Source organism: Mytilus galloprovincialis, chromosome 9 (genome assembly GCF_965363235.1).
Source record: "Mytilus galloprovincialis chromosome 9, xbMytGall1.hap1.1, whole genome shotgun sequence".
NCBI classification, from domain to species: domain Eukaryota; kingdom Metazoa; phylum Mollusca; class Bivalvia; order Mytilida; family Mytilidae; genus Mytilus; species Mytilus galloprovincialis.
In genome coordinates, this window is record NC_134846.1 from 75,061,482 (window position 1) to 75,076,948 (window position 15,467).

General features: G+C 30.6%; 1 protein-coding gene across 6 annotated transcripts in view; it reads left to right on the forward strand.

Annotated features, from left to right (window-relative positions):
• Positions 1-15,467, forward strand: part of LOC143045938 (rho GTPase-activating protein 44-like) — a 75,381-nt gene that overhangs the window by 50,496 nt on the left and 9,418 nt on the right. For 3 of the 6 annotated variants that reach the window (XM_076218783.1, XM_076218782.1, XM_076218788.1), the window contains exons 17-18: positions 2,248-2,449; positions 3,725-8,315. In XM_076218783.1, coding sequence (XP_076074898.1) covers positions 2,248-2,449; positions 3,725-4,286 — 764 coding nt within the window. In that variant the 3' untranslated portion in view covers positions 4,287-8,315. Of the gene's footprint in view, positions 1-2,247; positions 2,450-3,724; positions 8,316-13,264; positions 13,331-15,467 lie in introns of those variants that run through there. The other 3 variants (XM_076218784.1, XM_076218787.1, XM_076218786.1) reach the window with 3 other exon arrangements.

The following is a 15,467-nucleotide window of genomic DNA, read 5'->3' on the forward strand; positions in this document are numbered from 1 at the left end:
TTATCAAACTTAAACAACTCATTACTAAAATGAATATTATTTCAGACTAAGGTTAAATTTGACTTTTAAAACTATAAGGATTCTTTTAAGTAAAAAAAAAAGGTACCAGTTGGTTTATAGTTGAGTTATATTTGCAATGACACTTATTAATATTTATGAATTATGCTTTAAACTTAACAAATGTTGTTTATGATATATATAATTCTAAATAAACAAATTGTGTTGTTCTTTTAACATTCTCCTGTCAGCATCTATTAAAATAGATATTTTATTATAATTTGCAGACATTTACATATTTTAATAAACATGCTGTTTTCATATATCATTGGTCTTCTTTAATTTTTTTAACTTAACAATTCAGAGTATTTGCCATTCATTTTGTGAAAAGAGTCAAGAGAAGCCAATGAAATATTTAACCTGATCAGTCTAAAACGTACTGACATTGCTATCGCAAAATGAAAAACGATCTATAAATAACAGTATACAAAATACAACATGGAAAACTAAATACTGGCCAACATTAACCCAACCAAAAAACGGAGTGGTCACAGGTGCTCTGGATAGTTTAGTAGATCCTGCCCCAAATGGGCCTCCAGTTGTGTTGCTCATGTTAGTACAAAACCTGTGATAAATCTGGTTCTGTAATCACATTCGAGGAGAAAAGAATGGAATTGGGGTTACAGCAACTGGAATATATGTGTTGTCATCTGTGAAGCAGATATTTCATATCGGTCAACCAACTTATGATGGCAGCTGAATAATTTTTGAAAGGATGATTTTAAACCTCACCTCTTGGAACTCATGGTTTATTAGCTTCAATGGAAACAACAACCCTCTATCCAGGAAATGCAAGCTCTGTAATCTAAAAAAAACAAACTGATAGGTTAAGTACATCAGTTAGATTTCGTATCATGCAAGGTAGAACTGCATTCAGGTGTAAACTTAATTTAATAGTTATCTTCATTGTAGTGCATTAATTAGCTTTTTAGCTTTTTGGAAGTTTTTGATTGGTTATACTTCATTTTAAGTACTGTCAACTGTGACATTTTTAAGGGTTTTAATATTAATTTATCAAGTGATAATTGAGAAAAAAAAGAAAAAAAACCTATGATACAGAAAAACAGAATAAACTCCTTGATGCTAAAGCACTTTACAGTACTTGGGATATGATCAATTACCAATTCACCCTATTCAGAATCTAAAGGACTATGGGTAGATTGCTTGTACTCCAAATAATGTCACCTCATTGGTAGAAATTTTAACTATTTAGGACATTTTCAGCCAAACACAAAGTTTTGGTGTAAGCTTTTGAAAATATTAGATTCTGAAATTGTGAATAATGAACATATTTTCTTTCTGTTTCATTAGATTTGTATTATATATTGTTCTGCTTTAAAGCATATTGATATTTTAACAGTGCCATGTTTTTCTTATTTATTATATATAAAATAGTACATGATCATTACGTTACATTGATTGCATGTAATTTTTGTTTATGCTTAAATATTTGTCCAGTAGGTCCAAACATTTTCTAAAAAATTGACAATTGATATATTCTATTAAAAGATGAAATTTACTATGTCTGCATCTTTAAAAAATTGCTAATTATCAGGCTTCATTATAAAGATAAACTATTTTTGTCTGATGATTTTATTGAAATATTTTTGCATTAACATTTTATTTTCAATCTATTGACATTAATGTTGAAAGTGACTTAAAGGCACTAAAGTGGGTGTGGTTCTTATAATTGTTTTTATCTACACTGTATTATACACTATTTGTTAAAAGACATAATTATGATAAATAATTTGGTCAATAGTTAGATAGTTATATACTAAACAATTTTTGAAATATTATTTCAGTACAGCTATAATATACATAACATGCAAGTTAGAAATCGCTTCCATATGTAACCAATACATAGTTGCGATACTTATTATAAATCAATTTATGCTGGTATTCGATATAACCGTAACTATTCCATTAGTCAGAAAAAAATGCATCCTTACACATATATTTCATGTGCCAGAGTTCCTGTATTTAAAAATAAGAAATCTTTTTATTTGCCTAAAGTTACATGGTACATAATTCTAATTTAATCTTACAGCTTAGCAGGTTTTTATATTGAAAATATTTTTTGTATTTAACATTTTCCAAGAAGTACGACTTGTAACAGTATTAAGGCTTTTCCCAAGATATATATCTCAATTAATAAATTTCTTAATGTGATTTATGCTTTATTTACAGAAGTAGAATTTGGAACCATGGCATCTTTTTGTTCATCTAATACTTCAAGGCTGTCAGATAATTATGATATGCTAGATCAAGAAGAAGCACTTGGTGGTGCACCGCCTCCACAGGAGGAAGATACATCAAAACCCAGACCTAATAGTCAACCAATACAAAAATCTGAATCAGCTTCCAATCTCCATGCACCCTTAGCAGAAGTGTAAGTCACTTAGACATAAAACGTATATCATTCATACACATATATGTTCTATAATCTCTATAGCAGGTGGATGCAATTGCCTGATCAATACAACTGAAGTTGCCCATGGCAAAAAATATGAAATGATTCAATTTGAAATGATTCAGCTTGAAACAAAAAGTTGTCTTACAATTATATCTTCACGAATGTAAGGCTTTTTCACAAGGGAAAGCACAGGAATGTCCCAATTTCTTTTTCTGCAGTTCTATATTAGAACATAATGTAAGTTGTTTTTCTAAAAGACATTATGTTTACAATAATTACATCATAAACCTCTACTGTGTTAATAAGTTTTCTTGCAACTTGTCAGATAAAATAAAATTAAATTATGAACTGTTTAAGTATTGAAAGCAATATTGATTGATAAAAAAAAAATTCTAGTGATTTGACTCATACTTACCCAAGTTCAGTCTGAGCAAATTTGTTTGAACCTCTGACATGTTTGTATCACTAGACAATGTCAAGATTCAACAACACATAGGGATCACTTCTGCTAATTGATGTTATGCAACTCATTGAAAATAGCTTGACAGATTCTTGTACAGGACATGAAGTTGTACACCTTCTATTTCAATTGTTGATCTGAGTAATTTTAATTTTTTTTTTAACGTCATTTTTTCCATACAAAATATAGACTTAATTATTTATGCTTATCATATAAAAAAGAAGATGTGGTATATTTTCCAATGAGACAACCCTTCACAAGAGACCAAATGACACAGAAATTCAGTCATTTTGTTTATCAGGACACCTTAAGGGCATACAATACAGTTTTGATCCTGTATTTTAAATTTGATGAAAATTTGCATGCAGACTATATTTTACCTGATTAAATCAAATATGTAATAAAAGATATACCTTCATGTGTCTTCTGTTTGTTATTCAAGATTATTCAGGTAGGGTTATAAACTTTAAGAATTTTTTTTAATCCATATGTCAAAATTTCAGGGTAAATGGTTAAAAAAAAGATAAAAAAAAAAAAAAATTGAAAAAATGGTTTCCAAATGGAAGCTTGAGATTCCATGGCTTGATTGGGATGGAACTTAAACAGAAAGTAGATAAAGAGAGGGGCAAACAGCCGATTGATTTTGGTCAACAGGTCAAACTTCAATGTCACTGTTACTCAAAATTGAATAGCTTTTTACTGGTTTTGGAATGGTATTTCATAATGAACAAATTAATTTGGCTCACATTACCATTAACATTACAAATAATGTGGTCTGTATTTTATTTCAGAGAACCAACTTCACCTAGATCACATCGTAAACACAAGTTAAAACCAGCACCACCACCTCCACCGGAGAGACCATATTCAATCGCTGTGACAGCTAGTTACTCCAAAGCCAATAATCCTGCTCAGTTTCAAACATGGCCACGTCAGGCTGTATCAGAATCAAATGATGAAAAATCAAGTGCAACAAAAACTAGATCTTCACCAGATAAACCTCCTGTAGCTGAAAAGCCAGGTCATCCTCCAAATAGAGCTTCCACGATATCACATGGTGATAGGCCTGTAGCGCCACCACCTGACCGACCTAGTAAACCGCCACCAGCTGCACCAAGTCATCAAAGATCAGCGTCAACGGGAAGTGCCAATAATGCTGGATTATCAGTCACAATGGAACAAAACGGCCAAGGTAGTTTAACAAATATTTCACCAGACTTTGTAGAAGGTGCTGGGCACAAACATAGCCAAACTAACCGCTTAAGCCAACATGGTAGTGCAAGACCACGACCAACACCACCACCACCACCACCCCCGTCAACCAATAAAAATACAGAGAACACTCATTTATAGAACAAACTAACATCTAGGAACTTAATAAATTGGTTGTTTTTATTATACAGTATAATTTATCATAAATGTACAGACTTTTAAGAAATATTTTTGAGTGCAATCAAAATTTGTTCTATTAAATCTACTTTTACTATGTTGATTGCATTTTTTTTTACTTAATTGTATAGTAATGTGCATTTTGGTGTGATAGGTTTCTTGTGTCATGTCATATATGATACAAGCTTATTGCTTTTTGTGCTTTAAATGCTTGTAAATAAATTCAGGATAATTCTTAATATTTATACATGGACACTTTACACATTATTTTTATTTTAAAAAAAAACCTCATTAAAATACCTGTATTTTTTTCTGATTGGTTGATTGAATGCTGATTGCTTAACATCACATCTTTTCATTGCTGTGTTTTCTAAGTTTAAGTCATTTTGACTTTTTGTCATGGAACTTCTTTTATCAACACAATTGAGATCAGTATTTTTTACATCAGGAATTAAAGGGTCTGTATGTTATTTGCATTTCAAAGATGTGTTGAATTAGCCACAAGTTAGGCAGTGACCAACACCTAATTTTGGATCTCACAAAATAATTATGTATGGAGGAAAAAACGCTGATGTTGCACTACCTTGTAATTAACATTATATTTCCACTGGCATGCTTCCAAATTCTGTTCACCTGAACATGTTTTCATATCAATTTTTGGGGATTTTCATTTTTTCCTTCGCTTCTGATAAAAATATATTTTCTTGACTGCTTGCTTTAAACCTGTATAATAAACAGCTTCATATTATTCAAGGCTTATTATATGTATTTCATTCACATTTAGGAAAAATTTCTTTATTTTTGGATATATTCAATACTCTCTTTTGTAAAGATCTGTTAAATGCTGTTTTAAATAACTAGAACATTAATATTGCCAAAAAAAAGGAATAAAAAGTTATTTCTTAACAAAATCAAAGACAAAGTAGAATAACTGTTAAAATTTTAATTATTTTGCTGCAAGAGCACTAATTAGCTATACTATGGCATGATACGAGAAATACTGTGATGTTGAAATAGGATATAGGGTTACAACAAAATTATTGTCCACAGTCAAATACTGTATTGCACAAGTTTGAAAGTGCAATGAATATTGTACAAAAAAATAGTCATCGTATTTGTGCAATACACCTATTAATGTATGGTAAAACTTACCAAAGGTCCATCTAATAATAATGTCACCATTTGAAATAATATTACAATGAGCAATACCATAGATTATTGCTATTTTATGAAATTTTCCTTTGATCTTACTGACGGATAATAACCTTTATCAGTACAGTAGAATGATATGATTTTATTGCTAGAAACTTAGGGCACACTTGCCGTTGTCAATAAAATTAAAAATGTCGTCAAATTTTAAATAGCAATACACAGATTATTATTGGTCATCTTAGTTTGATTTCTTTTCTCACTTACTCCCTCCACACACGAGCGAGAAAATCAATCTCATTGAGATGACCAACGATAATCTATAAATATCGCATGCTAACTTTGGGTCAATTTTTACAGAGAATATAACATTGTTAAACAAGTATATATTTAGCAGGTCTAATTTATGTATTCCCAGTGATATAGTAGTGTGCATGTGTAGAAATGTAGATGTCAAGTTTTATAACATTAAACATTAATGTATTTAACCCGTTAATCAGAAGTTAAGGATGTACTTAGGTGAGGTTAGGTGAAAATTAATAAATTAAGAAGTTAAAATTGACACTTTAAGCTGGTAGAGAATCAATTCAGGATAAAAATAAGCTAAAAATATTGATAGGTCATGGACCTCCTTTTCGAGATATTTGAGATTTAAAATATGGCAGGAAAAGGCTGACTCGGACTTTTACCTTATATTTGCAATGGTATTATTAGGTCTCAAAACAAAAGAAAGAAAATTAAGAATCTTCTAAAATTTTGGTAAATGACCTTCCATGAGCTATTAAGTCCTATATGAAAAAATAAATGGGTGTTATGGGACAAAATATTTTACATTGTATTGTATGGAAAAACACCAAGGAGTCCGAACATTTGACACAAATTCCAAAACCTCACCTAAGTACATCCTTAAGCAATGTACAAAGAAGGATAACTCTTGTTAGGAGTTTTAGAGTCAAAATATGCCATTTATTGTATAGATCTTACTATTTTACCAGCAAGTGCTACAAACAGCTACAATTGTATCTGATAAAGAAATCCAAACCCATGTACTTTTACTTTATTTCTCATGATTTGTTTGAAGTTAAATTATTGCTAATTTAATTGTAGATATATAATATATAGTGAACTTAAAGGATGATTATTAGTTAATTTATGAACAATCTTAGTAGGTAGTTATGTATAATAAACTTGTGCAATGCATGAATGATGAAAATTTTGAATGTTTATATCATGGATAATCAAAATCTGAATGAATGGCAAACCTAAACTAACAAATTAATCTGATAGAGGTTTAAAAGTGGGGATACACATATATATTAATTTCAATACATTTTTCTCTTAAACTTTTCAAATTTACGTTGTTGTTATGAATATAAATATAGCTATTTTCAATAATTGTCATTATTATTATAACCTTTATTTTGCTCCCTCAAGTACAAGGGACCTAAGCATGATAATTCTGTTCTAAAACAGCATGTTCAATGGGTTTGAAAAAGAAAATATTGAATGACGATAGAATAAGATATAGAAATTTAGGCTGAATTGAAAAAAATATGTACTTTTGAAAGTGCTAATAGCATAATAGGTATTGAAAAGGTTTTTTTTTTTAGATTAAAACATTAAGTATCTGCCGACTTTACACTTGATATTCACTTGACTTTGTTCTAAAATCTAAATTATCAATCTCATTTTGGCATAGGAGCAATATCAGGTAAAACTAACAATGATCTAGTAGAACAACCTCAAAAATCAGTAAGCAAATAAACTGTTTATGCTTTAAGTTTAAAGGTATGATGAAATGAAAGAAAAAGTCTGCTTTTATAAATCGAAAATAAAATCGAAAAAAGCTATAAACAAATCAGGTAATATGATAGCAGAAAAATATGTCCAACCTTAAAACTTTGATTTTATTTGATATTTAATGATTGCTTGATGATCATTTGTGTTAATGAATTGTTGTATCCATAAAATTATGCCGCTTGCAATGCTAGTTTTCAACAAACCATTTCTTTTAAATTGTAGATTCTGGATCATAGTCTGTTTTTGCTTATCAAAGTGTTTGTATTCCCACTGTAAATTTTAAAAAATGTCAAATTAAGTGTCACTAGTGCTTTTAAATTATGTTATTGTTGTATATATTATAGCATTCCTTCAAGTCTTTCATTTATCAATTTCTTACAATTGTCATATTTACTTTTGTCATTTTGCATTAATTATGGCTTAGTGCTCATACATTTTATAATATCCTTTTTATGTACCACATTGGTGAACCTTTTACTTTCATTTTCTATTTGAAACATGTTGAAGGGCGTGAAAATTTGTATGTTCAGAAACATAAAAAGCAGTGACACAAGTAATTAGTAAAATGTGTTTGTACAGTTTTTAGGACTTGTAACAAACGATCATTAATTAAACACTGATGCTAAAAAGGTTAATTTGGAAACTAAACTTTTGATTAGATTTATAAACTTTGTATAACAATATATCCTTACTCATCCTCTCCCAGCTTACTAAAGAAACTAGGATGTATCTCCCTGCTTACAGGCTTAAGTGCTTCTTGGTCAAGGTGTCCATTTTGAAATAGGGTTTTCTGAACAGTTTTTGTTTCTCTGAGCCTTGCTTAATTCATCACAACAGTCTAGTTGAATCTCTTAAAGTTTTGTGTGTATCAAATGTTTCAATTTGGTTAGTCATGATTTATATCGAATAAATTTGATTTCATTACACCTGTCTGTCTTATACAAAATGTTAATTCCTGCGAAACAAAGATGAAGTTCAAATTTGGGTGGCATCAATTTCATCACTCTCAAGTTATGTTCCTTTATCAATGGAAGAAATGCTGAATTTGCCCTTACTACACTCTTAACATTTCTTTTTTCTCCACCAAGTGTTATTAAACATATACAAAATGCTTATTACCACCAAACACAAATTGAGATCAAGTTTGTCTTTTACTATGCTGAATTGGCAGTATATTTACACATAGGGCTTCTGTCATTTTGAAGTTACAAGGTCTCATTTGAGTCAAAACAAAGCCGCTCAAATTGTTACTTTTATCTTACTTTGGTGATAACATAGTAACATTTTTAAAATCTAAATGAACTACCATACAGAATTACAAATAAATATAGGAAATAAACTCATCATATATACCAGGATTAAAATTTTGTACACTGGAGGTGTGTTTCATCTGAAATATCCTAGGTTGTGAACTACAGATAATGTTGTAGACTTAAAATCTCAGATAATCGCACAGATTTCTTTTAATTGTGATTTAATCATTTATGAACAGGGGCAGTATATTGAGCTTGATATTTTTAAATGACAATTTAAAAGTGTTATATTTAAAGGTTTAAGGGAAATAAATCTCACAAATTTTAAACTGCAAAAAGAAAACCATAACCATTGAAACAGTTCTAGTGTATAGAATGAAATTCATAACAGTGTAGCTAAGGCCATTCATTGACTGGGGAAAATTAGGTGAACGTTCGTCTGTAATGCCCACTGCTCACGACGTACTTATCATAGACATTTAAACTGTGAGGTCACCAAAGGTTCTAAACGCCTAAATAAAATAATTAAAAATACTAATCAGGAATAACCTTTGTAATTTGAAAATAAATAAAAATGGCCTTCAACACGGAGTCTTGGCTCACACCGAACAGCAAGCTATAAAGGTTGGATACTTAAAATTCTTTACTTGATTTTTTGTTATGGTTTGACCATCAATTTTCCTAATATGATATCGCACGTTCTTTCAGATTATTTTTTTTACTTAATTGGCTTTAAAAGTTACAATGCATGATGTCGTCTGTTTATGTAGTTCATATGTGTTTTTCGTTTCTCGTTGGTTTTCCCGTTTGAATGGTTTTACACTAGTAGTTTTGGGGCCCTCTATAACTTGCTGTTCGGTGTGAGCCAAGGCTCCGTGTTGCAGGTCGTACCTTGACCTATAATGGTTTACTTTTATGAATTATTACTTGGGAGGAGAGTTGTCTCATTGGCACTCATACCACATCTTCCTATATCTATATCTATACATTTTTTTTTCAACAAAAGAATACATCACAAGAATATAAGTTTTGTAAGAAACGTGAGAAATTGTGTTGGACTTGAAGATAAGGCAAAGTGACAAATATCTGAAAGAATGAATAGTTTTATGGTATTAAACAAAGAAATCAAATGATTTTTTAATTATCCAGAACTCTTCACAAACAAAACCCACATGTATACGCATTGAATAAATAGTAGGCCATTCTTAAATGATCACACCGTAGAAGTAGTTGTGCTCTTAATCAATGAGATATTTTGTGAATTAACCCCATCAACTTAATAGTTTTTTTTACAATGGATAAACCTATTTTTTTATTATTATTAAATAATATCATCTCTGAACATTATTATTCTTATAAATGACACGGTTGTATGTGATGATTATAATAAATATTTAAAACAAATTCCTTTCAAGCTTTGTAAAAAGAAAGTTTCATTTTATGTATCGGAATGTGTAACAAGTGAATATTTCAATCCCCACTGGAAGGCCTCTGACAGACTGGGTGAGCATAAAATCATAGCCGTTGACAAACAAGTTACAACCTACAAACGTTTTACTGTCGACCACACTGTTATGCAATTCATTCTATTCAGTACTGCCATGTTTTAAAGAGATCTGAAATTTAGTTTTTCTTTTTATTGATGAGCAAGTTTGTTTGTTTTTGATGTAACTGTTAAAAATTCTTTCAGAAATGCCACCATTTGAGTTTTTGAATTGCAGAAAGTAATGCTGACGTCAGCATTTAAACTATAAAAACTCCAGAGTAATTTTAAAGTTGTTATAATTATTGATACATTCAATATACATATAGCTTTTAGAACAATTCAATATACATATAGCTTTTAGAACAGGGTAAATATCCATGCTCTATTGAATTCTACAATTTGTAATTCACAACTACATTGTATATTTTATCAGACAATGTGTTTCTTTTGTTGTTGAATTATTCTACAATTTGTCATAAACTTCTTCAATGTATATTTTATTTTACAATGTGGTACTTCTACATTGTGTATTTTATTTGACAATGTGGTACATATATTAGTTAAATTTTAATGATGGAGAATAAACATGCTTGTGTCAGCTGTGATATAAGTTTATGCTGACCATGAAACAAGCACCAGTAGGCTGTTGATTATCTTTTAATTTATGTCATATGATATATTATGTGAAGCAGATTATAATATGTTATAATATACTGTAGGAATAAAGAATGTTTTTGTATACTTCGGTATTTTTTCAGAATATTCAATAAACTGAAAAGTCCACATTTGCTTTTCCCACATGTACTACTAGCTAATATTCATTTGACTATAACTATAGTATTTTCTTACTTTGGAAAATTAGAAGTAAAAAATATTTTTAGATTTCATCAGCTGGAAAAACTGTATAGACACATTTATAGTGTATCTGTAGCAACAACATGGGTAACTTCTGTTTTCCACGCGGAAAAGGCAAGTGTGAACTTTGCCATTTCTACTTACATTATTTTGAAGCGTCACATTTCTTCATCACCATGTATCATCGTACAGTGGATATAGGTACTGACCAAGCAAGCATGAGCTATTTTTGACCTTACACGGTAACGAAAATCTTTGTTTTACATTATCAATATTAAATGTACATTTCTCAACATTTGAAATTCCTGCTCTCAAATAATTTTCGCATCGATTTTTTCCTATTTATAAAACAACTTTGATATTCTAATGAGAACAATTAACTTGTTCATGCGCAAATAGTTGTGAATGTCAACACCAACTTTCAATTTCGATACAGTTGTAGAGACATTTACATGTTTTACCTGACAGAAAGCTAATACAGGGCAGAAGTAATGGTTACAAATCATAAACCTACCTGTTACAACTCATTCCTTAAAACTTTTTGGGTAATAAACGAGTATGAAAATAAAGTTTTTGTGTACAGTGTACTGCAACTTAACTATGCACCGTACGGAAAGATTTATGTGGTCAGCTAAACACTGTACACAACACTCTCAGCTAAACACTAAACACAACACTCTTTTCGGAATAAAAGATAAAAAAATAACATATGTATGAAAGATTTCAATGCCAATTATTGATACCGCTATACTTATTACACACACACAGTGGCCTTCTATCAGAAAAAAGAGTTGCAATGAATGTAGAATTATGTCGGATGAGATAAGCGCCAACTTCTTTGACAAGTATTTGCACATGTTTATAGTAATCGTTCTTGTTTTGGGAAAATAATGAGACATCTCTTATCATCAACCTACGACCAAATCATTTCTTAAAACAACAATTATATTTAGATTGAAGTACACATTGATATTTTGTGAACAATACAAAGATTTTCTATATCTGCTGTACGATGATACACAGTGTTCATTGGAAGACACACATTTTATATAGGAATAGGAATTTATGATTTATTAGGAAAAAAATAATAACTTTTTAATAACATTGTAAAATAGATTCTATATGTATCAGGCTTTTTGAAAGGGAAGTAATCCTTACACATAGAGTGGAAGGGATCTGTTTTGTGTATTTAATGTTCAAGCATTTACTGTCTTTTAAAGTACTGTATACAAATCTTTGACCATAGGTTTAGTGCAAGTTTTATAAGAATCATTAAATCATATGACTTTTTAAACTTTCTTTTTTTACTCTCTCAAATTGGTTTAGTTTTACACATGCCTGGAAACTGTAAGATGTTGTTCTACTTTCTTCTTTATTGAAAATAAGTGACATCCTGCATTTCTTACAGGAAGTGCTAGGTCAGAGTTAGAATTATAGAAGCATTTGTCTTTAAAATATCTTTTACTTAAGTATATATGTTTATGTATAGAAGTAGATATTGGTAAACGGTCAAAGAGACAGCAACCAAACATAACAAACAAGACATATATAAATCAGTATACAGCCTTTAATGGTAGACAAAGGACTATACAATATGCCAAGCTCTAAATTTCCTATATAAATTTATCAAAAGATATCAAAGATCTGCCATCAACACTGAATTGCTGAAATGCCAAAAAAAACCATTTCAGATATTTAAAAAAAAACCAGCAGCTGACAGGATATGACAGGGTAGAGAGGTGTGAAGTAATTTTTTTATAGCTCATTTGACCTAAAAGGCACTTTGTGTGTGCCTGTTGTCTGTAAGCTTTTCTTTGAAAGTCTTCTTCTCTATATCTGCTCAATTGATTGAAACCAGAGTTGGAATGGAAACAGAGAATGTGTCAGGGAACAACAACCCAGCCAAAGTGCAAAAAACAGCCTGAGGCAACTAATGGGTCTCCAACAAAGCAAGAAAATCCTGCACCCATAGGCAGGCTTCAGCTGGCCCATTAACAAATATGTGTACAAGTTCAGTGAAAAAAGAGGTCACACAAAACTCTGAAACATTAAATAACCCAAATTGGAAAAAAAAAACATACAAGTACCTTAATAATGTGTGTCCTTTTGAACTTGAAAATTTTGACTCTGTTTACTGGATAAGTTGTCACTACAACTTGTTTCTAAAAATATTATTTTGGATGATCCGGATCAAAAATGTGAGTATGACTTTTATGCTTTGTAATGTTAAAAAATAATGAAGCAAACACAATCTTTCAAATGATTTTTTTCTCCTTTTTTTTTTTAAATAGACACCAGATTTCTTTTTCTTAATTTCTTACAGCTATATCTATTGATAACTTCCATCATAAACATGCTGATGGTCCAAAAGATTTTAAATTTTAATGCCTTTATTTCAGACAATGATAAATGGTCAAGAAGGTCCTGGTTTAAAAAAAAGCCATTAACAAAAATGTTTGTATAAGGTGATTGTGTGTGATACAGAAGTAACAAAAATTATATGTAATCAGACAAACCAAGAACTATACATCTATTGATGCTTTGTGTATCAACCTAAATTTGTTCCTTCTTACCATTTTCTATGAAAACCATGTTATTAACAATGTTATAATATCTGTTTCTATTTAAAAAAAAAAACTATTATATTCTATCTATTTTATCAAGAAAACCCACTAATATTTAATATATAAGTGAAAGTGATATTCCAGAATATTTCTTCTTTTTCTATATCAAGCTTATGAGCCATCTGATATAGGCAAATCAAAACACTCTTTGTACAAAGCTTAAATGGGAACAAGACCTGGGGACTTTATTCCTTATATGCAAATACATTATGTTACCAAGTGTCAGTCTGGCATATGTCCATTGTCCTTGACCTTGTTTTATGGTTCAGCAACCATGAAACCATAGTATAGTTTATATGTAAAGATTGCATTAAATGCAATCAAAACCTTATGGGACTGACTTGATATCAAAATCTTCCAAGGTTTTTTTTTTTGATACACAAAATATAGTGCATTGATCATAACATTCTTTACATCCTATCCATGAACATTTCCAGAAAGTTATTAATGTAATATATGCTCAGATATTTAAGGCACAAAATAATATTATATTGGTCAAGAAAATGACATTACCTTTGCAATGTGGAGGAATCTAATATCTGTTCTAAATATATAAATGATGTCATTGTTAAGGTCATCTTTAAAAATTGGAGTTATCTTCCTTTCTCTAAAATTGCTATTAAATCAACTGCAACCAATGCAATTATTAATTTGACTTCCCACTGATAAATTGAAGCAATCTTTACCCTCAGTGCTTACAAGCACTTTGATTTTTGTCATATTAAATACCAGTAATAAGGCAGCAACCATTTGATTTTCTGGGGGGGGCTATGGTTTTTTTTTGGAAAAAAAAGTTTGTTTCCAGTTTTTGGAGAAAAAAATAATTTGTTTTTGATTCTGAGAAAAAAAAATTGTTTGTTTCACCCTCAGCTGCCACTATATGTAATGCTAAAATTGAAAGAAAGAAAATTGTTTTCGACTTGTCGCGAAAAAAATAGATTGTTTTTCGCCGCAGACGAAAAAAAAAGTTTGCACAGAAAAAAAAACCATAGCCCCCCCCAGAAAATCAAATGGTTGCTGCCTAAGATAACTATATTTGGTAGTTGTGATCCTTGTAAGGTCTACAGGTCTGTCAGACAGTGTTCATTTGACTTCTTCCTCATTTTTAAGGTTAAGTCTTGTATTCAAGTCTATATTTTAGATATTATAATCAATTGGTCAAATTAATTTGTTGTATGAAATTATTGTAAGATGTACAATGTAAAACTGGCAGGTTTTATCTTACAATACTCATTTTGATGGATTCATTTGTCAATGTAGCACTAGACTGTCAACACTATGGTTGTCAGCTTAAATCCTGCAGTTTTCCTCTGGAAGGTTGGTGATTCTATCTGGGCACCCTGGCTTCCTCCACCAATAGAAAGTAACATCTAGGAAACTGCACAATGGTGTTTACAGTGACATTAAACACCAATAAATTGATCAATCAGATACTTGGAGCAATATGTTAAATGTATTTATTGTATGGCAAGATTGTATGGTGTATATGTTTACTGGCAGGGCTTATATAAACTTTACCTCGTTTTTATACGACGCAAAAATAAAAAAAATTTTGGACCTATATTGGTATCACATTGGCGTCGTCGTCATCCGAAGACATTTGGTTTTTGCACTCTAACTTTAGTAACAGTAAATAGAAATCTATGAAATTCAAACATAAGGTTTATGACCATAAAAGGAAGGTTGGGATTGATTTTGGGTGTTTTGGTCCCAACAGTTTAGGAATTAGGGGCCAAAAAGGGCCCAAAATAAGCATTTTTCTTTGTTTTCGCACAATAACTTTAGTATAAGTAAACAGAAATCCATGAAATTTTAACATAAGGTCTATCATAGGCGGATCCAGGGGGCCTTGGGGGCCCGCCCCCCCCCCCCCCTTTCATGGGAAAAATTTGGTTGATTATATAGGGAATCATTGAAGCATGACTGGAGCAGGTCCCCCGTTAGGTCATTCAGCGGGCCCCCCTTTAGGAAAAGTTCT